The 27,709-nt window shown below is 38.7% G+C and overlaps 2 protein-coding genes across 5 annotated transcripts; both read right to left on the reverse strand.

Moving 5' to 3' along the window:
* Positions 1 to 562: 562 nt before the first annotated feature.
* On the reverse strand, positions 563 to 21,255 carry elmo3 (engulfment and cell motility 3). 3 transcript variants are annotated; one of them, XM_087796835.1, is made up of 21 exons: positions 21,024 to 21,255; positions 15,795 to 15,902; positions 14,311 to 14,351; positions 14,178 to 14,250; positions 13,106 to 13,156; positions 12,830 to 12,999; positions 11,966 to 12,065; positions 11,741 to 11,892; positions 10,444 to 10,522; positions 10,046 to 10,096; positions 9,855 to 9,977; positions 9,665 to 9,787; positions 9,498 to 9,602; positions 9,320 to 9,428; positions 9,124 to 9,260; positions 3,828 to 3,991; positions 3,294 to 3,406; positions 2,145 to 2,249; positions 2,006 to 2,085; positions 1,864 to 1,944; positions 563 to 1,803 (listed from the first exon to the last, which is right to left on the reverse strand). In XM_087796835.1, the coding sequence occupies exons 2-21, from the start codon at positions 15,870 to 15,872 to the stop codon at positions 1,591 to 1,593; spliced, it is 2,148 nt and encodes a 715-aa protein (XP_087652961.1). In that variant the 5' UTR covers positions 15,873 to 15,902; positions 21,024 to 21,255; the 3' UTR covers positions 563 to 1,590. The 3 variants fall into 3 exon arrangements, with proteins under 3 accessions (XP_087652961.1, XP_087652962.1, XP_087652960.1); XM_087796836.1 differs by lacking the exon at positions 21,024 to 21,255 and adding an exon at positions 16,156 to 16,171 and having other exon boundaries at positions 15,795 to 15,905; XM_087796834.1 differs by having other exon boundaries at positions 564 to 1,803; positions 15,795 to 15,905.
* Positions 21,256 to 22,256: 1,001 nt separating this feature from the next.
* On the reverse strand, positions 22,257 to 27,135 carry e2f4 (E2F transcription factor 4). 2 transcript variants are annotated; one of them, XM_087797923.1, is made up of 11 exons: positions 26,757 to 27,135; positions 25,173 to 25,282; positions 24,883 to 25,044; positions 24,481 to 24,524; positions 24,348 to 24,412; positions 24,103 to 24,279; positions 23,945 to 24,026; positions 23,759 to 23,878; positions 23,527 to 23,574; positions 23,410 to 23,454; positions 22,257 to 23,337 (listed from the first exon to the last, which is right to left on the reverse strand). In XM_087797923.1, the coding sequence occupies exons 1-11, from the start codon at positions 26,922 to 26,924 to the stop codon at positions 23,222 to 23,224; spliced, it is 1,137 nt and encodes a 378-aa protein (XP_087654049.1). In that variant the 5' UTR covers positions 26,925 to 27,135; the 3' UTR covers positions 22,257 to 23,221. The 2 variants fall into 2 exon arrangements, with proteins under 2 accessions (XP_087654049.1, XP_087654050.1); XM_087797924.1 differs by having other exon boundaries at positions 23,759 to 23,881; positions 26,757 to 27,133.
* Positions 27,136 to 27,709: the final 574 nt, after the last annotated feature.

Here is a 27,709-nt window from a genome sequence, read left to right on the forward strand (position 1 = left end):
GACTTGGTGACGCTCCAGAGTGACAGCATTCATTATAACAACACTGACCACACATGAAGCCGTTATAGAAGTTAATCAAAATATATTTACTTAATAACATTTAACAAAAAGCGCTCCTTAAAGGAGGATCAATCAAAGATGAACAAAACAACGAACACCCACGACACCCCACAGTCAAATCCCCGCGATCAGTGTCCAATGTTCAAGTCCATTATTGTCCAGAAAAAAGGCTGCGTTCAGTGAATCCTAGGTGAGGCGCAGAGACGCAGGACGGCCGTGAAGTCGCGTTTATCCGCGCAATCACTGCGTTACGATCAGGTGGAAAAAAGCAAACTACTCATCTGTGTTGCCGGCGTGATGAAGAAATAATTTCCCGGTTGAAGGACACGGACAGTTTGTCCACCTGCCTCGTGCTTTTGTCGCTGGTTCCTCGGACTGTAAATATCTGAACAATGCTTAAGAAGAATAACACAGTGCTTTATTTAATTAAGTGTAAGAAATGGACGTGAATTACCGGTAGTTCATTTTTTTGGCTGTTTAAACCTGCGGCTTAAAATCCGGTGCATTGATTACAAAATTGATTTTCTTTCTAAAATTTGAGCATGCGGCTTTTAAACGGGTGCGCTCTGTAGTCCGGAATTTACGGTAGGTTGAGTCATGAGCTGGTTAAAGAATGACGACTCATATTGTCTCTTCGGTACAAATATTTATTCATGCCAAAGCTACAACCTCATCTCGCCATAAACAAACATGATGAACGCGACCAAACACGACATATTATTGTGCACTGAGAACCCGAGCGGCTGCTCATGACAGTTGGTACCAACTTCCTGTGTGATGAACGCTTTAAAATAAGCTCATTGATTGACTCGCGTGTACCTGTGTTCAAGTGTACCTCCTTAATCCGACCATCTCGTCTTAAAACCTGTGTCCACATGAAAGAGTGAAGCTTGTGTGATAGAAACAGACTCGAGAGTAAATGAGAATCAAATATACATTATTTTAAAAACAGACTTGAAAAGAAGAACTTCCTGCTTTGTCAGTTAATCCTCTGGAGCTCAGGGCAGCTCTGTGGTCTCTCTTTTAGTGGTGCTTATTGTGAGAAATGCAGATTTCATTTAATCATTGTGTTGTGGGTCAGATCTTGAGTTGGACGTGGCCTTGTGTTTTATGAAGGTCGTTTTCTTCCTTTATTACTCAATCAAATAAAAAAGGTTGATTTAATCAATAGTTGCTTTAAACATTTTCAATAATAAAAAAAACATTTACAATAGAAAATATTAATTTAATCAAAAAAGAAACATTTTCTATCATAAAAAAAAGTATTTTGAAGTGTTTTTCTTCTTGATTGGAGTGAAGATGGTTTTAAATATATTGCCTTTTGATTGAATAATGAAGAAACAAAAGTACTTCATAGTGTTTGAAATAAAATGTACCGTCCAGAGTCCAAATGAGTGAAGACCAAACACTTTTCCTCGTCAAGATTTGAGTCAGTCAGAGAAGAATCTCCACACGCACTCATCACACACACTTATTTACACACACACACACATACACTCGCGCACACACTCACACACACACACACACTCTCTACTGCTCCGTCTGGCTGAAGTCGTAGCAGAAGTTGTAGTTACTCGGTGGTTTGGGAATGACCGGAGCTCTGTCCGGGATGGAGACGTTGGCCAGGTCCAGCAGGCGGAGCTTGATCTCCATGGAGAGCAGAATCTCCAGCTCGCTGCGCATGGACTCGCTGCTCATGTCCCGACCCAGCAGGACACTCAGCCCGTCCGTCCACAGGCAGAACTGGTCCACAGAGAAAAAGAGTCTCAGATGGACCAAAAAAAATCGACGTGAAATACTCACATCCGTCCTGGAGGGGGCGATGAAGTTCAGGCTGCTCTCTTCCACGTCGTACGTGATGCTGAAGGCCAGATCTAGAACTTCCTGTGCAGAGAAGAAAAAGCTTTTAAAAAGTCCATGAAGCAGGAACGTCGGGATCACCGACCTTGTTCTGCTTCCCCTTGTTGTCCTTCATGTGCGGACAGTCCTTCCCCGTCAGCAGCCCTTTGATGTCGGCCACCGGGACTGAAGCGCCAGAGTGTGAGTGGAAGAAGGAGCGAGAGAAAATGAAAGACAGAACTCACTCTTCTTCTGCAGGGACTCGATGGCAGGAGTTTCTGAATCTTCTACCATGTCGCCGAAGTGAAGCATCTTGTGGTTCGGAGACAGACGGCAGTACCACAGCTTATCTGAGGGAGATATTGTCTTTGAATCTTTCCTTGACATCAACTGTGTGAGAATATCAGTGGCATCAGAACATTGAGTTTGACATTTTAAATGTTTCTTTCTAATCAAAATGTTTTTTTTAAGCATTCTTTTTTAGATAATTAAACTAAATAAGTTTTATATAAAAAGGTTGAATTAGTTTTATTGAAAAATTGAATTCAGTATTTTTTTTATATTGAAAGGATCAGTTCTTTCAATTTTATAACTGAATAAAAAACAAAACATTTTCACAATTACTTCTTTGTACAGACTTGGATATCCTAATTCCAATCATTCAAAAATATAAATTCATAGCCTTTTAAAATAAATATTTTCTGGTGAAACTATTATAGCAACATTTTTAGATTGAATTTGAAAGGCTAATAATTAAAAGGTATTAAACTTGTTAATTATTTATAAATTATTGGAATATAAAACTGTTAATTAATATTATATATATTAAAAAATGAATATATATATTTTTTTTTTATTTAGAAATTGTTCTGTTTTTTAAATCTACAAATGATTGAATTAAATTATTAAATACAAACAAATTCAACCTTTCAATGATGACATTTTTTTTATTGAATTATAAAAATATATATATTTAACATTTCAATAAAAAGCTGAACTTCCTGCTTTTTCAGTTGATTATCTGGAGCTCAGGGCAGTTTTCTGGTCTCTCTTTTAGTGGCCCTTAAAAAAAAATGCAGATTCTATTTTAACCTTTTCTTGATTTTTGTTGCGGGGTCATATCACAAATGGGACGTGGCCCACAGGCCCTTGTGTTATTTAAAGGTAATTAGAAATTGTTCTGATTTCTTTTTTTAATCTATTTTATTAATCCACAAATGATTGAGTGAAGTTATTCAATACTAACAAATTCAACCTTTCAATGATGAAATTATTGAATTCAATTATTTAAGCAAAATTATTAACATTTCAATAAGAAAAAATCTAAGAAGATTTTTAATGTAAAATCCAAAGTGTTATTTTGACGACACTGATATTCTTCCATAAACTGGTACCTTGTCGACGTCTGCTGCTGATCTTCCGGAACATGGTTCCCTGACAGAGTCTGTTGAGCCTCTGCTGACGGATCAGATCCAGAAGTTCTGGTTTCAGACGTTCCTTCAGTTCGCTGCGAGGAAAAAAGATGTTTGGCGGCAAAATAAACTCTCAGCGTTGCTTAAAAGTACTAAACCTCAGTAGATTTTGAAACTATTGATTTCAACTTAATTGTTGTTTGTATAAATCAGGACGGTAGATTGTGAGCCACAAATGGTGTCAGAAGTAGGATTGGTTGAAAAGCTTCATTAGCTGGTAATTTATCGGGAAAATAATCCGTAACTTATTTAGTTTTGAACAGAGTTATAGACGAAATAAACAACTTATAGTGAACACAGTTTAAAATATGGGAAAGGAAGAAACATATCCCATAAACGCAGGTTTAGAAACGAGGTCGATGCGTCGCCTGCTGCCGTGTTTAGTGACAAACAGTCACATGTTCGGTTCTGACCCGTCGTGGTTTTCCATGGAGGTGAGACGGGGGTGGGACTCACAGCACTGGGGGGGCGAGCGTCTCCTCCTGGTGCAGGCGCTCCGTCTGACGCAGTTTGAGGATCTCGCTGTAGTTCAGGGCGTTGACTTTGTTCTTGAAGAGCTCCAGGGACGTGGGTTTGCTGCTCAGAGTCCTGGTGATCTGCTCCCTCACCACCTGCATCACCTGCAGGGACCACACACACACTTTAGATCCACACACACACACTTTAGATCCACACACACACTTGAGATCCACACACTGATCAGACATCTAACAAACTGTCACTTCACTGCCGTTCATGTCAACTGCGAGTGAGACGCGTCACAAATGGTTTCAGAAGTAGGATGGGATGTATTTTCTTCTGCTGAAAGGTTAACAGTTTTTGGTTGTTGGACCAGGTATGAAGGACGATAAATGACTTATGAATAAATAAATTTATAAATAAGTAACAAAATGTATAAATAAATGTTTGGATAAATATCAATATATCAAAATAAATGAATGAATTCTAATTTAATTTTTGTCAAAGAATGGAACTATTTTACATATAAATACACATTTTGTCATTTATACATTTTGACATTTATTTATACATTTATCAATTTTGTCTTCTATTTATTTAGGTATTTATGCAGTTTGTCATTTTGTTGTCCATATGTAAATTAAGTGGGCGGGTCGAACATCAGTCCAAGGCAGTGATTGGTTAAACAGGCGAAACAAACTAAAGCGATCGATGTTGAGCTCAAAACTATCGCTCCTGCAGCAACTGGTCTAAAGCATCGACGAGTGGAAGAATCAACTTTATTGATAATTCTGATCAGGCTACTGTGCCACAAACAGCGCTAAAAAACAGTGAACACACACTACCTCGTCTGGAACGACAACAACTTCTTCTTCTTCTTCCTCACGAACTTAACACTGCAAACCACCGTTACAATTGTTTATATTCTCACATAGTTGACACCTGAGTATTTATAAGTTGTTAGCCTTGAGAGATATTACATTGTGGTTTGCTCACACAGCTGTGCAGGAAATGAATAACTCAGGTTCTCTGATCACTAGAACGATGCAGTTAACTGGACACAAAACTTACTTACAAACAAACGCAGTACAATTGAATAAAACACACACTGGACTGTGATCTTATTTGCATCTATATCAGATCATAAATTATTAGCAATAGCATGGACACGGTCCATCTTCCAAGGATTATCCAAAGTTAGCCGTGAAGCTAAGATGAACGTGTGATGAACGTGTGATGCTCTCAAGGCAGTGGTAGTTGATCCAAGGCTGTAACCAACCACTGCCTTAGACTGGTGTTCGCCCCGCCCACTTAATTTACATACTGGACACGAGATGTCAAAATAACAAAATGACAAATGTGTATTTATACATAAAATAGTTCCGTTCTTTGCCAAAAATTAAATCAGAAGTAATTTATTTAATTTGACATATTGATATTTATATTTAACATTTATTTATGCATTTATACATTTTGTTATGTATTTATACATTTATTTATAATATAAGCCACATATCGTCCTTCATAAGGGGCCACGTTTTTATCCGGCCCTCGTGAAGTGAGAGTAAAATATAAAGATTTTTAGTTCGTTCTTACTTTTGCCTTTCATTAGAAGTTGGATTCTAAATATGACCAATATGGTCCAATTTTTTTATTTTTTTATTTTCATTTGCCATTTTTGTAAGTAAGTAAATTGTAAGTTGTTGTGAATATTTCTGGTTCCATAAAAAATATATATATATCCTTTGTCCATCATAGAGTTAAAACAACAGTTTTTTATATAATTCCATAATGATATCCTTACTTACATTGGAATTACATTTCATCATTTTATTTCTACTGTATTTTGTATTTTTCTCATCATATTAAAGCTCTACCAATTACAAACATATTGAATTTAAAACATTTATATGTGAATGGTTGGAATTACAATATCATACTATGCTTGTTTAAAAAATACTTCACTTTGAAAATTTTTGATTTTTATTTATTCAACCTCTAATTATAGAAATTATTAAAATCATTTTAATAAACACTTATTCAACCTTTCAATAAACAAATTATTGTGTGCTATTATTTAAAAAAAAAAAAGAAGTTAGATGTCAAATTCAACAATTGAATATTCTGAAGACACTGATATACATCCTAATGTTTACAGTATTGATATTCAAACAAGGTCTAAAATGTAATTTCATCCTATAAAAGGCGTCACGGGTAGGATGGTGAAAATCATCAGCTTGACTGATGTGAGTGTAATTCACTGGTGCCACAAAAGAGGTAAAAACAAAGAGTGTCTTATTCGGAAAGAAAGTGTGTGTTTGTCGCAGGAAATAAATGTATTGATTCTTCTGTCATCGATCAATAGTTTGCGTTATATTAACCCGGTTAACTTACACTCTGACTCGATCAGTTCAAGAGTTAATTTACTGAACAATTACAAACATATTTCTCGTATTTAATTTCAAATAAAAGGTTCAAAGAGGAGGATCTTTAAAAAGGTGCAGTAGTGAGTCGATCATGTGACTCCAGTGTCGACCTCTCGCTCTGGATCTATATCACAATCGATGTGTATCAACACACACAGCAACTGACCTACATCCTCACAACAAATTGATCAACGGTTGAGCTGAAGCTCGATCCACAACAACAGACCATCAGAGGAATCCAGACTCCACAGAGCAGACGACAAACACGCCAGTTTAATTCCATAGATACGAGCGTCCGAGGCCAGAAAACGACTTCACTGCTGGACCTCAAACTATTCCAGGGACTCGAGATACAAAAGTCTTACTTCCATCCTCGGCTCCTGCGTGGACTCAGTTACTCTGACAAATGTTGGACGATGAGACGATGATCAGCAACTTAGGACCTAGACAGTAGAGGTGTGAGGCTGCGACTGTTTGGTAAACAGAAACCCTGATAGTTCGGCACACCCACTCAACCCCCCCCCTGCCTCTCTGTCATTCATCTGATCTGACCAATCGGATCGCAGCTCTGCAGCTGTTCATATCCTATAGCTTATATACATTCATGTTGAGCAGCTGGACCAGAACACAAGACTAAAGTTAAGACTAGAATATGCTTCTTAACTATCCAACAAACAACCAAATTAACATATTTTTGACTTGACATTTAACAATGGAGGTAAATCTGATTTTGAATTTGAAAAACCATCACATTTCAAGCACTGTTAGTTTTTTGCTGTGATTTCCTTCCCCAATGCATTCATAAACTCAGTGTAAAATTCAATGTTTAAAAAATGCAACATGAAAAAATATTCGGTGTAAACAACTTAATGTAAAAATGCAATGTAGAAAAAAAAATGTAAATAAATTCAAAGTATGAAATTAGGTGCAAGAAAATTCAGTTATAACATCTGGGGAACTAAGGAGAAGCGATCACTCTCTGCAGTCACGCAAAGTTCACAGCTCATTCTTACTTCCCATGACTTGACGGTCGTGATCGACCGCTTCTCCCGAATTTGAACTACATGTCTTACACTGAATTTATTTTCCTTAAAATGTTTTTTTAATTTTTTTACATTGAATGTTTTGACACATTCATTTATTGATGCATTGAAACAAAAAAAACAAGCTTGAAATGTGATGTTTTTTTAAAAGTCTGTTTTCCAGTGTTAGGAGTTCATATTCAAAGTCCGAGTGCAGACGTTCACTTCCACATTCAACCGCTTCATCGTTGACGTCGCCGTCATAAACTCCCACAATATTCCAGAGGTGTTTTTCATTGCCTGCCTCTGTTGTCGTGCAATTACTGCTGATGCTCCGGACACTTTGTTTTCCCCCTCATTTCCTTCTCCTTGCGTTTCTGCGGCCCACCACGCTTCTCTTTGTCGCTCTAATACCCTTTTGTCCGAGCCCCGCGGCACCCTGGGTAGAATCCATGAGTGGAAAACAATGGTCAGCCGGGCTATCCGAGGGGAGTGGGACACATTTGGCCGGCGTGACTGGGTCAGGAGGTCAGCGAGTTTTTACGAGCGTCGGGAGATGTTGATGACGGTCGGCAGAGTGTGAGGCTGAGATTTAGATCCGGGGGACAAAAGCGTGGCTGCGTTTCCTTTCAGGGACGGTTCGGCAATATTTCTTCAGGACAGCAACACACTGGTGATGGGTTGGATCTGACCGCCGTCATTGTCCGGGCACCTTGATGTGGCTCTGAAGTGATTGTGTGTCCGAGAAAACGCATGTGGTCTCCTTCTGGGGGGGCTGGGCGGGAGGGCGGGGAGAAGAAAAGACCCGAACTAATACAAAAACTACCCTAACAGTGGCAAAGACACGTGTGACGATCACCTCGACGCTCAAATGTATCCCATGTTATGACCTCCAGTCAAGTCTTTACAGATAAACAAAAGATGACACTCGTATGGCTTCTAACTGCTGCTGCTGCGGTCAGAACTAAACTAAAGAAAAAGTGGTTCCAAATTGTGATGACTCAGCAATATTGCTGAGCTCATTTTCTCTGTGACCCACGCAGGGGGTTGGTCGTTTAAAGCCCTGCCAGAACACTATTTTTATTTCTTGAGACAAACCACAAGTCTTGAGTCATTGAAGTTCATTTTAGTTTCGACACTCCCATCAAAACCACTGTACTCGTTTGATGTTGATATATTCCCTTTTTTATTTATTTTTATCTCTTTTATTTGTAATGATTTCATCTTTTTTTTTCTTCTCTGACCTTATAATACAAATAGATGAGATTTAAAAAAAAAAATTCTCTTTCCTATATTGTGCTTTTTCTTCATATATAGAAGATATAAATATATGTTTAAATTAATAATAATTTGACTGGTCACTTGGAGTCAGATCCTGACAGTGACGTAGAAAATCTTTTTGAATCTTAAATCCAGAATTCTAAGAATAAAAAAGAGGAAATTACACAAAAGGACTCACTTTCATGTTCTACTTTCATTTACAAAAAATAGTTTCATTTCCTTTCATTCTTAGAATTTAATAAAGCTTTTTAAATCTTACTAAAATGAATAGTTTTTTTCACTGGAATTCTTTAAATATTCACTCACCGAGTGCATTAGGGGTTTAAACATTTTACATTCTATCCATCTTAACATCTCATTTAACTTTGTCTCCATGTGTTACACTGTAATATCCTTTACTTTATTTAGATTTCGTCATTTTTGTCATCATATTGAAGCAATACGAATTAAAGAAATATCGAATTTAGAACATTTCTCTTGTATTATAACAGAGAAAATCTTCATGGTTTGTTGTGTCTGATAATTCAAGCTTGAGATCCCATCATGATGGAGGAGGACGAGTACCTTGTCAAAGTCCTCCTGCGTGGCTCTCATCTCCTTCCAGGTCTTGTTGAGCAGCTGAATACACACACAGAAAAGCTCTTCCACCAGGCGGTCCTGGCTGAAGAAGATGGGGTGGTAGTCCGCGCCCGTCTCAGAAGCTGTGAGGAAACCAAACTGTCAGAGCTGAACCATCAGCATCAGAGCGTCCGTCTCTCACGTGTCTCTCCGATACGAAGGATCTCACACAGGATGAGGGTGAGCTGGATGCTGCTTCTGGCGAACGGACACTCGTGTTTGTCTTCCCTGCTGCTGTTCTCCAGGACGAACTAGTGGACAAAGATCTTAGCAGACGTCGATGCTGAAGATGACGGTTCAGAGAAAGAAGAGCAGCTCACTCTGCTGTAGGCGTCTGGATAATGTGCCGCGAAATAAAGCATGGTGTCCAGGGCCAGGAGTCCAGGTGGGGTTCTGACCAGGTCCTGCCCGGGGTTGCTGTTGTTCTGATCCCAAACACAAGATCTTAGATCAAACGCCGACAAACCTTCGTACAGTGGACACTCACGGAGAATCCCAGCTTCCTGAACTCTTTGGCGCAGAGCGATCGTCTCCTTTCGTGACTCAGACTGTTTTCTGTCTCCGTCTCGAACGCGGACTGACGCAGGTTGTGAAGAATGTCTCGCTGCTCCTGGACGTAGAAAAAAACCCCCACTGTAAACGTTGAAATCTTTCCGTGAGCTATCGGCCACACAAACCTGATTATAGGAATCCAGGGGCGTCCTCATGCGAGGCTCCAGGTGGTTCAGGTAAACCGACTGAAGGACGTAGAGATAGTGGGCCATCCTGTCCTGGACCGACCCGGAACTGTGGATGATGTTCTGCGAATATAACACCTCCAGTGAGACCCGCTGATCCCACTGCACGAAAACTGCAATAACAACTTTACTTTGTAGATGTACTGTCGAAGGTTCTTCTTCTTCAGATAGTCGAACATTTCCTGGAAGAGACGAGAAACGCACAATGAGTGTAGTAACGTTTTTGAACCGTGGGGTGGCGCTGTTGAGTCTAAAGCGGGCCAGAAGGACTTTGACCTCTACTATCACCAACCACGCCCCCTTTTTCTGATAAGAAGGGTGGATTTGTTGAACCAGTGTAAAGTCAGGAAGTGTGTGTGTCAGTCACACACAGGCAGGATAATAAGACTTCTCGGTACAATAGGAGAGGAGCAGAGAAAGACTTCACTGTCTGGTCCACGAAACAGTAGAAACCCAGAGCAGACCCACAAGGCTAGATATACATGTTGCCTCTTGGAATATTGTGTAGATTGACAGGATAAAGGTTTACCTGTCTGTCTGCGTTTCCAGCCGTCTGCAGCAGAGCCATAAGCAGAGCCATCGCTTTGGTCTGGATCTGTTGGTTGGTCCTGAAAGTGAGACGAGAGTGAATGTCGAAACTCGAAGACTTCCTTTGTTGGACTTTCATGTAAATATTTCTGACTCATACAGTTCTGCCATGAAAGAACTGAGGTAGATTCTTAACCACAGAACCAAACAAGCAAGTTTCATCCTGCAAGTCAGATGAACCTCATTCTGTTGCTTCTGTCTGAGCTGCATGTTCTGTGTACCTTGTTGAGCTGTAGTTACTTATTTTAAGACAAAATAAATGAGTCATTTGTGTCCCTAACAATTACCATTTAAAAAAAAAAAAATTCTGACATACATTATAATTGTTGCCCACTAAGGGGGAAACTAGTAATAGTGTAAACATCCATTAGTTTTTGTTATATGTAGAAACTTTGTTGTCATTAAATTAGCTCCTCATGTGACGACACTCTAAGAGGTAAAACATATAATTTGCATGTATTTCTGAGTCAAATATACTCATGATATGCATAGTAAATTCAAGGATCTTGAATTTCTTCAGTGTGAAAACATGAAAATGTGCTCAATCCGCAGCGAGAATTCTGACCCGAAGAACTCACATTTCTCCGATCCTTTAAACTCTTCACTGGCTTCCAGTTTCTTTCAGGATCAACTTTAAAATTCTGGTTCTTACTTTCAGATCTATTCATGTTCAGGCTCCTCCTTACATCAGTGATCTGATCCAGCCTTACACCCCAGCTCGGGCTCTGAGGTCTGTGGATCAGAATCTACTGATGGTTCCTCGCACACGGTTCAGGACCAGAGGAGAGAAATCCTTCCAGACTGTTGCTCCTAAGCTTTGGAACAATCTTCCTCTCTCTTTGCACTTGATGGATCTACTGACTCCTTCAAGAAACATCTGAAGACATTTTTATTTTTGCAGACTTTTCCTTGAGTTTCTGGAACTCCTGTGTTCTTATCAGTTTTATCTTGACCTTTAAAGTATATACTTTATTGAATATTGTTTTGTTTGTTTAACCTCTTTGTGACCCTGGTCTGGAAAAGCGCTATACAAATAAAAATTACTTACTTACTTACTAATATATAGTTACTGCAGTAACTATGAGTTTTGCTACTTATTTATTTGACCTCAGAGTGAAGTAAATCAAAGCCTGTCAAACAACACACGTGGAAACATGTCCCTCATTTTACATTATTGGACGAGTAGGATGTCAAAATATTTTTTTACTTTTTGCTGACTCATCAAGTTATCCACTTACATTTGTAGGTGAGATATGAGCCTGTCCATCGTGATTTCCTGTTTCACCTGCTGGAAGAGACTGTTGCTGCTCAGAACCATGTTCTCCAGGATGTCCAGGCACACCTGCTGGATGGAAGCATCTGCCACTTTTGCGTTGACAAAGCCTGCGATCTGAATGGATAAAGAGTTTGTTTACAAGTTAATCTGGCCAGAAAAGTTAAAAAAAAAAGTCAGTATAAAGTACCTTTTCAATAAACACTGAGGAGAGATTCTCCCACGAAACGATCCCATGATCCATCAGCTCCATGAACGCCGTCAGCGTGTGCGTCATGATGATGGGACTCCTGTAGAATAACATCATGTTTTTTTTAATAATTTTATTATTATCGTATGATAATAGTTTTTCTGGTCTCTCCAAGTCAAGAGGGTGTGTTTTTCTTTCATTTTTGATTCCACGAATAAAAAAAGAGGAAGTTAAAAAACAAAAACTTAATTTCCCTTTTGCTTTTTTTTTTCCATTTAATAATACACTTTTAATCTTATTTAACATTTACTTGGATTCTTTAAAATGCTAAATGAATTGACATAATTCCAGTAGAAATATATTTATATATATATATATATATATATATATATATATATATATATATACTGTATATATAAAATCTAAATGAAAAAAAACAACAACATTTTTTAAACACAGGCTTCAAGACCTATTACTTTATTGGTATTAACAAATAATTAAATACTGTTTTTGAAGGTTTTTTTTTACCAGTGTGAGTGTATCACAAGGCCCCATTAAAATGCTAATGTTCACTCCTGCTCTAGGTTAATGTGATATATTTTAATGTGATATTTTAAGATTGTAGCAGGACTTGGGTTTAATTGAAAATATCCTGTTTTCAAAAATCTATTCTTCTTCATTTTTTTGAATGGATTTTAGAATTAGGTGGAAAATCACTACATATATTAGAATAAAAGATGCTAAGAAAAGAAATGTCTACATTCTCTACTATTGAACATCATTAATAACTGATTCTATGTACAATATTCATACGCATTATTCACATTCTGGCATGGATGATGACATTTTCATTCTCAAACTCACTCTTTAGAATCCTCGACAATCTTGACCAGCAGCAGGTGTCCGTCTCTGCTGATGAACTCCTGAGCAAAGGTCACATCGGTGGAAACACTCGCCAGTTGTTTGAGGGATTCGCAGCGTACGCCCAAACCCTGGCTCTCGATACCCTTGTACAGGTCCTCGGCACACCTGCCCTGGATTTCCAAACAGCCATCATTTAGTCTCTGAACGCTTCTTTTATGTCAGGAAAAGTACGACAGGATGTAAAAAAAAAGGCTGGTCACTCCAGTCCAGACTCACCGGGGCCTTGGTCAGTCGCAGTATGCAGCCGTTCTTGATGTCCAGACGATTCTGGAAAATATTACAAAATGTTACAAAGCACCGCAGTGGGAGGAAGAAACAACTTAAGCAGATGTTCTTATTAATAAAAACGATCGTGAACTGACATACAAATGATTAGTAAAGTTAAACTATGCAAACGCAAATCATGAATTACTCCTTTTCTTGTATTGTTGCACATGTTGTTGTCAAACTCATTTGTCAAATCCGGCCTGCAAAGTCATTTGATGTGGCCCCGCCAGATGTTTGGCTCAAAATCAAAGTAGATTCATGTTGATATGTTGACTTATTAAGATGTCAGAGATTATGGATGTTACCAATTATACAGAGACTTCCTGTCAAAGACAGTTTGGCAGATATAAAATTAGTTTGGTCGTAACCATGGTTTTGGGCCCTTTTGTGGTTGAGTTTCGATCCCACCATATTATCCTAAAGTATCTTCTTATCATCAGTATCATCTTAAAAAATCTGTTTGAAGCTCCTGCTGCTATTTTCCCTCAAACTATTTTAATACTATATTATTTTGGCATTTTGCCTCTTATTTACGTTCTTTTGTCGCAGCTGGTGCTGGGTCCGTCAAGTGTGACATTGTTGACCCCTGGTTCATATTTGTTTTGGGAACTTTAAACGACTTCCTCACACACAGTTCAGGACCAGAGGAGAGAAATCCTTCCAGGCTGTTGCTCCTAAGCTTTGGGACGATCTTCTTCTCTCTCTGTGTTTGATGGAACTACCGACTCCTTCAAGAAACATCTGAAGACACTTTTAATTCGTGCAGGTTTTTCCTTGAATTTCTGAGACTCCTGTGTTTGTCTCGGTGTTGTCTTAACCTTTTAAGTATTTATTTTAATAGGTATTGTTTTGATTGTTTAAGCGCTTTGTGACCCTGGTCTGGTAAAGCGCTCTACCAATATAAATTACTTACTTACTTACTCACTTCCCTTATTCCATCGCGTCTGTCCCCATTGTTTCTCCGACTAATCTTACAGTCACAGTGAGGAACTGGTCATAATGTTATGGCTATGACACTTACCGACTCAGTGATGTACGTCTGAACCCCATCGGCATATTGAAGAGCGTAGTTATCGGGGCCCCCGAGATTCCAGCTGCAACACAAACCAGAAAGTGAGGAGCGTGTGATGAGGACAACACAAGTGTTGACTTACCCGTCGCAGACTTCTTTAATGACCGCAGAGAGAGGCTTTTTCTGCACAAAACACACAACATCTCTTAGTGTGCACATAAATCACTGCTGCTTTTCTCATGTGGCCTCGTGACAATAGAACAAATGAGTGACTGAAAGTCCCCGATTGTTAAAGCTGACTAGCATTTATGACACAACGGGACCACAGTTATCCCCACTTTTTTTTTTGTCTTCTTCAGCGCCGTGTTCGCTCTTGGTACATAAATATAAAACAGAGTACCACCATGTCTGACCCTCGGCTTCCATGCTATTAGCGGTCAGTCTGTGGTTAACCAGCCAGAATGTCTTTGGGGTGCTGGTGGTAAACCAGTGGCTGCTCTGTCATTAGTGGCACTAGAAGTAGTTGAGGAGTCAGCCCCGGGGAAGATGCTGAGCAGGACGCAAGACAGGTTTTGTCTTGTTTTGCCTGAACGGCACAAGGTTTTTCTTAGAGGCTGTCTGGATTCTTCTGGTGTTGTCGGAACTCCCGGGTTGCTCGGTGACTCCCTGGACCAGGTTACAAGGGAACAAGTAGCCATTCTTCTTGCATGTGTTCCTCTTTTGGTTCTGTTTGTGTTTCTTTCCCACAATCAGTGCTTTTGTTCTAAAGTCATACATTATGTGCATGTCTTAAACAATATTTCAGTGTTTATACCTGAATTTAAGACATGTTTTATTGCTTGAATCATTTTCTACAGTTGTGGGCAGTGAAATCATTTTCAATTTATATATTTTTTTTAGCAATTTAATTTGCTAAAGGACCAGATTATATACTGGGACTGTCCAGCAAAATAGTTTAAACTGACATTGAAAAAGACAGAAATAAGCTTCTTTTTATAATTTGAATTCATTGTATTTAAAAATCCTTAATGTTAGTCATAACGGCAATATGAGTTAATTTTAAATTAATCAAAAGCAAACAAAGAAAAGCGATACATTATTAATACTTATGAATAGCCAGAAATGACTACAAATTAAAATGATTTGTTATCCAAAATCATTGCTAGAGTTATACACGACTTCACAAGAGCCACATAAATTCAATCAAAGGTCCACATGTAACCCTCAGATCTCCTCTAATACATATGAAGATTAAGATAATACATCAAAAACTCAAACAAATGATCTTTCTATACTAAGAGTATTAACCAAAAGATTGTCAGACCGATTGAAGATCCAGAGAGATTGATGCACTTCACATACAGATGGTGACATATTTGACATAGTACTTTTTTTAAAAGGGTTCATATTTTTAACTCTTTTCATAAGTTATATATTTTTGCTTTACAGTCTCTTATAATCATCTCTTTTGTTGATGATTTAAACATGAATACAAACAGCTTTTTTTCAATGCCACATATATTTCTCTGTGTATGTATATCTTTTATGATGTTTGTGTGTCTCCAGAGTGTGTGTACATTCACATTTGTGTGTGTGTGTGTGTGTGTGTGTGTGTGTGTGTCTCACCTGGTCCAGTTGTATGAGCTGAGGGTAGGCTCCAGGCATCTGGATAGCAATCTTCACGATGTCCTTCTGCTGAGGCATTCTGTCTTCTCTGGGCCTCCCTCTCTCTAACTGCTGATAAAAACACAAAATATGTCGTATTTTTCAACAGTTACATTAAATGCATATAGTTAACAAAATATATAAAATCTGTTTCTATTTCCTTATCAGATGCTGTATGAATGACTCACAAAGGTTTGTTTAGTAATTATTTTCAAGAATTCAGTCTGAAAACTTCCTCTTTCGAAATGACGAGAGAATAATCTTTATGTATTCTGGACCCAATTTCCTACCAACACATCTACATACACACACACACACACACTTCCGTCTGAGCCACAGCATTCCCTGAAGATAAAGAAGAAGTTGTTGTTGGCCCCACTCCCCTCCCTTCACTCCTCCTTTCTTTCTTCTCCATCTTCCATTCAGTCCGGAAAACATGGCAACTCCACGACAGGATCTAAATTCTTCTGCATGTTCATGAGCTCCTGGCGGCAGCAGCTGAGCTTGTGTCGACTTGTGTGATTAATAGCTCCGCCTTCGACATGATCTTCTGGGTTTTTCACATACCACGCCCGCTGCCCATGACAGAAGAAGAAAGGTAGACCGACGGTCTACAGCTGCTGTCATAACAACCTCTGCACTTAACTTCTCACCTTTCTCGCCCCAGGCCCTCTGTGGTTTTATTCTTAAAAACGCCTGAGCAGTCGCAAGAAACAACGATCAAGGGTTGTGTTGAGATCCTTTACATAGACGCTCACCGAGTCGTTCTCACAAGCAGAAACAACAACAGCGTCTGAGTTAATAACTGTAGGTTATGGTTGTAATCCTGCAGAGATTTGGAGAGTGTGTGTTGTTTCTTTCTAAAGCAGCTTACATGAGGGTGAAGTCTGCCTACAAGACTGAATCACCAAAAAAAAAGAGTTTAAAATAGACAAAATAATTAATAACATAGCAAGAAACGGCAAACTAAGTTGATTAAACTTAACTTGGCTTTGAGGCATTACTCCGCGAGGCTCCATAGTATTACTCCATGAGGCTCCATAGTTTTACCCCGCGAAGCTCCATAGTATTACCCGGTGTGGCTCCAAATTATTACTCCGCGAGGTTCCGAAGTTTAACTCCACGAGGCTCTGTAGTATTACTCCACAAGGCTAGATGGTATTTCTCTGTGGGGCTGCATAGTATTACTCCACGAGGCTACATAGTATTACTCTGCGAGGCTCCATAGTATTACTCCGCGAGGTTCCAAAGTTTTACTTTACGAGGCTCTGTAGTATTACTCCGCAAGGCTCTGTAGTATTACTCCACAATTCTACATAGTATTACTCTGCAGGGCTTTAGGCTCGTAGTATATTACTTTAGAAGCTCAATAGTATTATTCCACAGGTTTCCTGAGCATTACTCTGCAAGGCTTTATAGTATTACTCCATGAGGCTCCGTAGTATTACTGAACGAGGCTCCACAGTAGTACCCCGCAAAGCTTCATAGTATTACCCGTTGTGGCTCCATAGTATTACTCCGCGAGGTTACGAAGTTTAACTCCACAACGCTCTGTAGTATTACTCCGAAAGGCTCCGTAATATTACTTACTGAATTACAACTCTGCTAAATAATGTAGTATAAGTCAGTAAGACTTCTAGTCTCCAATGTATTAATCTGTGAGCCTCCATAGTAATATACCTTAAAATTCTGTGCGCCTTATAGTTCTAAAAATACGGTACATGGCTTTGAGTAAGACTTTGAAAAACACCTCAAGTGTGCTCACTTTCCAACTCGCTTTCTAATTCAACACACATTTGTCTGGTTCCTTCTCAGTGAACTCATCGCCACAGCTGCGTTTGTGGACAGATTTCATGGAACCCACCAATCTTTCAGCAGTTATTTACTGAGAAGCAAGTGTCACTCTTGACACATGTGCAGAGGAAGGTCAGTGTTTGAACTGCTGAGGTGCTAGAGTTACTTTCATGACTTGCTCGACGAGCAGAAAGCAACGGTTCTGTCTTTTTAAAAAATCTGTAGATAAACCTTTTAAGAGTCAGAGTTGTTTTGAAGTGTCAGGTTTGTTTGGTAATGTGATGTACAAGGTACCAGGATCTACCAAATTCTTAAACATTTCCAGTCAGGGTAAATGGATTAAGGGTGTGATTGTGTAACAACAAAGATGTCTGATAAAAAGTCAGTGAGCGTAAAGGGGAGTGTTGTCATGACAACGGCACACAGGTATCCCTTTTCATAAACTAGTCTGAAAAGTTCCTCTTTTGTTTCGTCGATGAATGACTCGTACACACTTCCTCCTCTCTGTTTGAAGAGCCCTCCCCACAACACACACACTTTGATGATATTTGTGTTTTAAAACCTCAGGTCTGAGCTCATGGTGACATACAGTCAGATCTCCAGCTCAGACTGATAAACACAAACACTGGATGATGAGATGAGCCACTTCCATCGTTTCCCAGAGAGCTACATCACTGATCTATTTTAAAGATGACACGTCCAGACACGCTTGAGGACCGCCGTGTGCTCTGGAAACTGCAGAGTCGGCAACACGTCATTTAGAACCTTGGGCCAAAAGTTAAAATGGAGAGAAATAAATACAGCAAATATTGCAAGTCTGTGTTTGTCTGACTCGTCCGTTTCTTAATCCGTCCGATTAGCCGGCATCTCGTAACATCATCGTTTCTTGTTTCACACCGAGGTCTTATCCTCTTTCAGGATCCAGGTTTCATCCGTGAACGTCTCTTAATCTCCTTTAACAACTCACGATAAATGAGTGAGTCATATCTAAACAAATGAACAGATACACTCACTCAAGTTATTCTCAATTACATGTGAACTCAATATATTCCTCTGGGGCATCAACGTTCAAACCTGGCAAAATGTACATTACATGGAGAACTTTTGTTTACTTTTATACAATTTTTGAGTTTAAATTGCCTCAAATAGAAGCTATTATCAGATAATAATCCATTATAACACTTTTGTGTTAATATATTGAACCAGGATGTGTTTAATAAACACATATACTGTATGTACTTTAAGAAATAATAAGTTTTTTTGGCTGAATCTGGAATTATGATACAACAAAAGATCAGTTTACAGTTAAAAATTTAAGGAAGTAAATACTGCTGGAGATTCTCATGATGATTTAAATAACATTCATACACTTTTTACTGGACATTTTTGATAAATGAAGTATCTTAGCTTATTTTCATCCGGCACTGAGGTTGGTGGTTCGATTACATAGGAGGTAAAACCATTTGAGTCTTTAGGCAAGTACCACCACGCGGGATTGAAATGTTGTAAGTTTGTTTGAATAAAAGTGTAACATGAGCGGATGACAGGAGGAAAAAAGGAAAACTAACTCATGGGAGGTGCAACTCTGTTCAGATGCCCTTAAGCAAGACAAGACACCTATAATGGGATCCTGAAAAAAAGGAGGAAGTTGTCTCACAACTCGAATCTTAGGAAGAGTTTGGAACAGACCCGGGCAAAGTTCAGCCTTTTGAATGTATTTATGTGGTCCTAATTTTGAGATAATGCAGAAACTTTCCATTTTATTTAGTATTTATTTATATTATTCATTAATAGTATATTAATGTGACCGTATGGTTTTGTTTGAGGAGTTTTGCCCTTTGCTTCTGTCATTTTGTGGTATTTGTTGCCATTCTAAAAAAAAAGTGAACATATATATTTTACACATATATATGTTTTATATTAGAAAAAAAGTTATACAAAATACAAAAAAATGTTAGCATATGTAGCTGTTTCTTTTTTTTATTACTTGATACTTTTTTTAATTTATTTTTGATGGCTCCTCAAGACAGCCCCTGGGGAAGTGTAATCGCCCACCACAGTAATAGGTGCTTTATTAGGAATAGTTATTAGCATGGATTGTGGACATCATTGGCAAAAAGGATACATTAAGTGCCTGAAAACTTGTCAGTTTTTTTTTTTTTTTAACTCTCAGTGGTATTGGAGATGCTGCTTGACAAAACTTCTTTCAATCCACCCTTAAGTTGGCCTCTGCTGGAGGTCATATGTCACCCAGACATCCTGATAAAAATTCCTGTAGATCGCAAAGCAGAGGAAGGTGTTCTCAAATCATGACTCGTATACCCAAAACCAGGTTTTTTTTCTCTGCTTTTGTCATTGTGAAAAAAACATTTGAGAAATAAATTTCTCATATATGTAATTAATTATTATTTTTTTTCAAGTTTTATAAAATACAATAAATTCATAATTATAGAATATTTGGCTTCCTCTACAAATATAAATCATTTACTCACTTTCTTCCTTTTATTATTCAATGTTATACATTTTGCTCCCTCACTGTTGTGGTCCCTCACAATGGTGACTGTATGAAATGTGGCCCCTGAGGAAATGAAATTGACCAACACTGGTCTGGAGTATAACATAAAAATCGAGGTAGCGAGGGAAGCTGTGGTGTGTTGATTCTACATCTTCCTTCAACATTTGTCTTTCTTATCGGAAACACTGCTGTGGTTAATTTTGAGTACTGATACTGTGTATTATTGTTTGTTTTAACAGAATTGAAAAATGTTATTTCTAGTTTCAAACCTTGTCATTTGAGGGCCTTACGGAACGATTTAGATCTGAATTCTGAGAATTCTGTGTTTGTCTGGGCCTGTTGTCAACAGTTTAACAGGGGATTAAGTGACTAAATAAAACAAGCTGGATACATTTAAGTAAATAAATGAAACAATTAAAAATCTCATTTGTATTGTGAAAACTTGTATTCCAATAAGATAAGGGGGTTCGGTAAACACATGGAAGTGAACTTCATTAAAGCTTTAGTACTTAAAAGCTTCTTTTCTTGAGCAAACCCTCAAGTCTCAAAAGACCCCCTGCTGCTTGGTTGTGTTTCTGAGAACACACACACACACACACACACACACACACACACACACACACAATCTCACCCATATAGATTAAAAAAACACATATTTTCTCTGAATTGTTTACTGTCTGCTTTAGCATTTAACTACCATTTTTCAACAACTTTAATTGAATCAAAAAAGGCCAGTGTAAACAAATGGAATTTAAATAAATTGAAAATTCATAAACTATGTACTCAGGAAATGACCAACATAATCTTTTTTTTATAGAACCGTTTATATATAGTTTTTTAATTTTGAATAAAGTTGAAGAGAACTTGTCGGTTCCTCCTACCTGGGTGGAAAAGTGGAGTCGGGGGCTACTGTCCCGCAGGAGCCGCTGCAGTGGGAGTCTCGAACATAGACCTTATCTTCCAGAAAAAGTTAGTTCCAGGATATATCCAAAGTCAAAGTTCGCAGACACATCTAGAACATTGATCATAATCCTCAGGTGGGACTTTATAGCAGGGCTGAGTTTTCTAAAAAAGTTCCGGGTTGGTTTAAGCTGTTAAGGGAGAGAGGGTGACGTAAAGTTGGCTTGTATTCGAAATACGTTTTCCTGTAGTGACTTTCAAAATAAAGCGTACCCAGAACACACTTGTAAAAATGAGTGATTTGTCATCACTAATGAAGTTTCTCTTTATAAAAAAATAGATCATTGTATTGCGTTAGACAATAATATAGAAAAGCGCTTGAACAAAACATAGTTTCTCAGTTCAAACGATTAACCTTAACATATTTTGTTTTATTCTGAAAGTCCCATTAACGGATATATAGGGTAACTGTAAACTTTTTTTTCCTCCGAGCCCTAAGAAGTTGAGAGCAAATCAGAGTTCCGGGTGCGGGACAGCTGGACTCAGCCGCCCCCTGCTGTTCTCGAGGGGTCAAGTTTCATGACTTCATACTATGGATGCAAACCCCCTGCCCTGCTCGGGAGTCGATGAGCAAACTTTTCAACAGCTGTTGCAATATTTACCATTAAAACGAAATTGAAACTTGACTGTTTGGCATTTTTATTTATTGTTTTATTACACTTCCTCGTGTGATGTCACCAATTTACAAAATGCACTATTCTGTTTTAATATATATATATATATATGTTTGTAATTTGTAGTGTTTATGCTTGTATCTTTTGACGTAAAATAGTGCAGTATTAACGCAATGGAAAGACTATAGTTTTAGAAAATGCCCTGCTTTAATATGCATATTATAACAACTGTGTTTAACACAACAGCATACAGCAGCGACATGCTTATTCTGAGTCATTACTAGAATCCCAGATGGTCTAACGAGTTTCAGGGGATAACATGTACTAATCCTGAAAAAAAAAAAAAAGGAACTTAGCTATCAACAGTTTAAGATCTGAAGACAGGATACTAGTCATTACCCTCCGTTCTTTTGAGTTGTTGTGTAATAACAAATGTCCTTTTTAATGTATTATTTAAAAACAATGTCTTATAAATATGACTTAAGTTGTTCAGTGTCGAGAGTGCAATACATATTTTAAAACAAGTACAGAAAAGGTGAATTATGTATAGGTCAGGTGTTTGATTTATATTTTGTGCATCTTCAAAATACATCACATTATTTTACATCTGAAGTGGGTACAATTGTGTTCCTATACAAACATGGACAAGGTTACAAAAAAAAGAAGCTTGTAATGTACAAAAGCAGATGGGCAAAAAAAAATAGAAATAAAAAGAAAAGCACCAGCATTTTTTTTTTGGGAATCCTGCATCTAAATGTAAAAGTGCTAAAATGTGCTTACCTTGTATTGTTTTAAGGTGTCATTGACTCAGCAAAAGGCAGCAAAATAGTTTTGGTCCAATGCTCTAGATGTTACAGCTTGTTTTGTAAAAATGTCAATCGAACCAAGTGAACCACCAGATAAAACCCACAACATGTTTAATAATATTACAACTCTTTTTTTTTTTTTACCCTAGTACCTGTTCAAACTCTATCATTTAAAATCTTAACGGTGAATAAAAAACCTTTAAAAACAGTACGTAATTAACGGAGCCGGGCTGATGTCTGCTGTGCTGATAATACAAATATATATTCTCTATGTACACAAGGACAGTGCATATTCAACCAGCTGAGTTTGGACTGAAGTCAGAGGAGGAGCCGTGAGAACTCTTGACCTGATACAAGGGATTCTTATCTTTTCCTGAAGTGTCCATTAGAAAACACGATCACACGCAACAATAGGACACAATTGTAGAAATGTTGGCACAATTTCAGTAAGTCAAACAGGAGGGATGATAGATATCTTACACCATAATCCAAAAATATAGGCATCTGTCATGTATATTGACGGCGGGGAAAAAGCAGTAGATACAGTGTTGGGTTCTGGTCGTCGCGTCCCCTTGAGTGTCAAGATCAGATGAAGCAATTTCTCTAACTGATCTCAGATTCCTGCATTCTCTCCAGGAAAAAAAAACAACCTGAGAGAATTGTACTCATTGTTTTCGAGTCTGATGCGGATCTTTGGGGTCAGAGGTTGAGAATAGGGACGTCGAACAGATCACACAGGCCTTCGGTCTCGTCCAGGTTGTAGATGTAGTCTTGGTCACTCGGTGGAGGTGAGAGACGGAGGAGAGGCGAGAACACTGGAGGGGAGAAGATTGTTTAATTGCTAAAAGAAATCCGTTCACACATAAATCGAGCTTAATAAAACGTACCTTCAGATGACATCAGATCATCCAACAAATCACCGCCCATGATTTCTGGAGGACAAAGCCGAGTCGTTAACAATAAAGAACATGTTTATTTCTTGAAATATGTTAAGAATGGCTCACCTTTTGTTGGATCAAACATGTCAGACAACTCCTTGGGAAAGTCCAATACTGGAGAGAAAGTGTCGTAGAATCATTTAAAGATTTTTCTTTTTGTTTTTTTAACTGAAACATCGAGATATTTTGAAATGCAACACTCAACCAGTGGTGAAAAACATGCCATTAATTGTGAGCCGAAACAACACTTTACTTAACAGAGAGAAAAAATGTATAAATAATGACAAGGAGGGCTTACGTTCAGAAGGATCAGACTTGATTGGTTCAAATACTGCTGACGCAGAAGATGACAAGGATCCATCCAGTGAGGCAGAAGACTGAAGCTGCTGAGTAACTGTTGTGGTTAAAGCTGCGACTTCTGCTGTGTGAAGATGTTTATCGTGAGATAAAGAATTCATATACGAGTCAAAGAGTTTGATCGTACCTGTAACCAATGGTGCCACAATAGCTGCTTTAGCCAAGCCGGTAACTGGTTTAGTTATCGCAGCTGGAGCTGCTTTAGGGGTCTGAGAGATGAGGGGGAAAGGGTTGTTAAAATACTTTATAGATATTTATTAAACATGAATTGTGATCAATGCTTACCGGCGTCGGTCCCAGCTGAGGCGACGGTGTAGGCAGGCTCTGAAGGATGTCATCTGGCGGAGGGACGGGCAGAACCACAGGGGAGGCACTCGCCGGGTCCTTGTTGACCAACAATACCTCGATAGGCCCCGATGAGCTCTTCAGACGGATCTGGTATTTCCTTTGTCCGTTAAGGATCTGAACACAGAAGCCCGATTACATGAGGCCGGTAAAAGCTTGAAAAAAGTAGCGAACCCTCGACTTACGGATTCCGGGATGGGAACTTCTAGTTGTGTGCCAATGGGAGCTCGGATTGCCAAGAGAGTGTCACCTGCAGAAGGATTTACACAAGTTTAAAAACACATGATGCAAAGGCAAAACAGATCAAATGACAATCACCTTTGAAAGCGCCGCACAGGTCATCGTGCTTTATATAAGCCATCGTACGAAGAAGTTAGGGGAAATGTATTCATGGCATTTAATTAAAAACAGAACCAAGCGTCAATGTTGACAAGGAGCAGTCAGGAAGGGCGTGTGGTTGGCATGAAAGATCCTAAATGAGATGGCAGATGGTGAGGTAACCGAATACGATGTTACGTAAACGTTCTTCTGCCCCTGTAAATAAGACAATTTTCACTCAGGAATTCTAAAAGATAAATTAAAGCCAACTGCATGACCACATTAGATGAAAATATAGATGATTAACTCCATTCTAGAAAATACAATATGCTGTTAAATATTGTTTTTTTTTTTTAATATAATTTATTTTTCTGAAAACAACTAGTTTAAATAAAAGGATATGGGCTGTTGTTGGAGTCGTCTGTGACATTCTTGATGCTTTGCTGGACCCACACTCTCTGCTGGTCCAGCTCGTGTTCCCTGATAGCCAAGTCTTGAAGTTCAGCCTTCAGATCAGTTAGCTTATCGCCAATCTCTCGGGTGTTGCACCCTGGACCAACACCCCTAAAACAAAAGTGTTAAAAGACAGAGTTAGAACTTTTACAGAACATCAATATATATTAAAAACTCCAGGCAATTAAGATTAAATATCTCTATATTTTGTGAAGCTTTTAGTGACAAGACAAACTTACTTCCACTGGATACTGTTTTTGGACTTCTTCTCTATTAGTCCGATTCCCTCCAACACATTAGTGATGTCATAGATCCGCCGCTTCTGCCGCACAGCCAAAGTGTCTGCAGCCTGAGTGACAGGACAAAGGAAAGCATAAATTATTTTGATACCCTTTTTCTAAACATTCACACGATTGAACACATTCCGTTTCAACAAATGATGTGCCAAACAACCAACCCGGAACTTCCCAACTGAACAACAGACATGTTTTAAAACCATATGGTGGCCACAGATAAACCTGGGGTTAAACATTTAGCAACCGTTGAATTATGGTTTGTAAAAAAAAAACTGAAACGGAAGCGGAGTAAACAATGTGATGCACTGCATAGGACATGAATTTGAAGCAAGTGATTATTCTTAACTTTATGACCACCATTTAGAAAGCAATTTAAGTTCTAAAAAATGATAGTTTTGAGTTTTAAATAAAATGACATGCAGTTTACGCAGGTAATTCATTATTGTCGTTATTGTTATTATATACACTTTTGAAGGCTTTAAAAGGTTCTAAAAAGAATGCATCAGCCGTCTCTTTTAGCAGCCTGTTCCGAGATTTTAATTTTGGTTTTAGAAATTACAAATTTAAACCCCTATTTCAAAACAGTTGACTCTCCATTTATTTATTTTTTTTAAATTAAAGTTTAATTCTCCTTGGATTTTAGTTTATTTAAAGTGACCCTTTCACTTTCTTTACCTGATGAAATCTACTCTTTTGGTTTCATTTTGAAGATAATGGAGGTGAATTCTTATTTGAACACAGTTGTATGTGAAGCAACAACAACAACAACGACGACGACAACAGTTCACTGTACAACGATACATATTAAAGTTGCTGTCCGTTTATTTACAAACCTGGAGAATATAATAACACGTTCATTTTGAGAGACAAATACAAGTAAATCAATACAATCTCAAGATTCGATTCTTTCAGTTGATAATAAATCGTAATAACAAATATCTGGGAACGCTTTTATTAAACATAAACAAGGCTTTGTGACCCTGGTCTAGAAAGACTCTTTACAAATGACTATAACTTGTTTACTAACTCACTAACAACCATGTAGCTCTGCTCGTGTGACATGTAAACAGCAGCTAGCTAGCTTCACAGATGCAGACGCACCGCTGGATCTACATGGCGGGGGATCACGACTAAAAATGTTGGTCGTTTCCAAGTGAGAGTCCTCGTGGATGTTTTTTGGTGTGTGGGGGGAACTGTTCATGTGTGAAGATGCTGTGTGTTGGCTCGGAAAGCAGCGACAAAAGCTGACCCACTTTTTAAAACTTCGCATCTGCAGGAGGTGGGGGGTGTTGGGGGGGGTGTTCGCAAAGTTCCCCCGGATCACTAGCCCTAAACCTCAGATCCTAACACATTCTTTAAGAATCGTGGATGTTAAAATAGAAGGGAGACTTGTTTTGGTTGAGTAACTTATGAGCAGCCATTGGCGGAGCTATGCTATGCTAGCAGGGAAGCTAGCAGAAAAAAAGTAGATGAAAGCAGCTCGCACTGACATGTGCTAGCTAACAACAAAGACTGTTGCACGCTCACCGCCTTCAGGTCCAACACGCCGTCCTTCGCCTCCTGGAGCAAAGTTACAAACTTGGTGGTGAGGAGTCCCAGGCTCTTCTCGTGTCGGCTCGGCGTCTGCGGCTGCAGCGAGTCGCCCACAGCAGCGCCCAGTTCCGCTCTGTTGGTGACCGACTCCAGCTCCATCATCGCACCGGGACCACCGTACTCTTCCCCCCTTCCTGCGAGCTCAGCAAACCGCCGCCGTGGTGGTGGTGAGAATGTCGAATGGGGGAAAAGGGGGTTTGGAGGAGATCGGGGAGATGGGTTCTTCTCGCGGATGGATTCGGGCGCTGAGACGATCCAGCGGCGCGAGTCGAGCCGGAGGTTCAGTGGAGCTGCTTCGGCGGAGAGAGAGCCGTTGGCCACGCGAGGAATGACGGGACGGTTCAACTGTCACAGGGAGCGTCGGCAAATGGCCGCCTCTGCTTAAACGCAGAATCGAATCTCGATTGTTTATTTACGTAACTTAAGGTTCAATCATGTCCACAGTGTCGTATCTTTTAATGAACTCTTAATTTAGATAAATACATTTTTATTTTCTATCTCGTTTTCGTCAATACTGATGGGTGTATAATTGGATAATAACAGCTGTAGTACGGCCACTTTGAGACGGACTCTTACAGACTCAAACTTGAAGTGAACACACGCGTACATGTCAAGCCTGTCCGCGTGCGCTGTGCTTCTGTATAGTCTGTATATTTTAACAACAATTATAATTAAACTGCATTCTTCCAAACGTTATTATTTTTCATTAACTATCAAACCTGTTTTGTGTTTAATTATACATTGCAAAATACATAACAATTATATGTAATTTGTATTTATGAATATATATTTATGTTTTTATACATTGCGATTTTGTCTGACATAAGATATTTTGGTGCATTTATATGAAATATGCGATGAACTAAACGTTATCCACACATTAATAC

This window comes from Callionymus lyra, chromosome 8, assembly GCF_982586985.1.
Source record: "Callionymus lyra chromosome 8, fCalLyr1.hap1.1, whole genome shotgun sequence".
In the NCBI taxonomy this organism is placed as follows: Eukaryota; Metazoa; Chordata; class Actinopteri; order Syngnathiformes; family Callionymidae; genus Callionymus; species Callionymus lyra.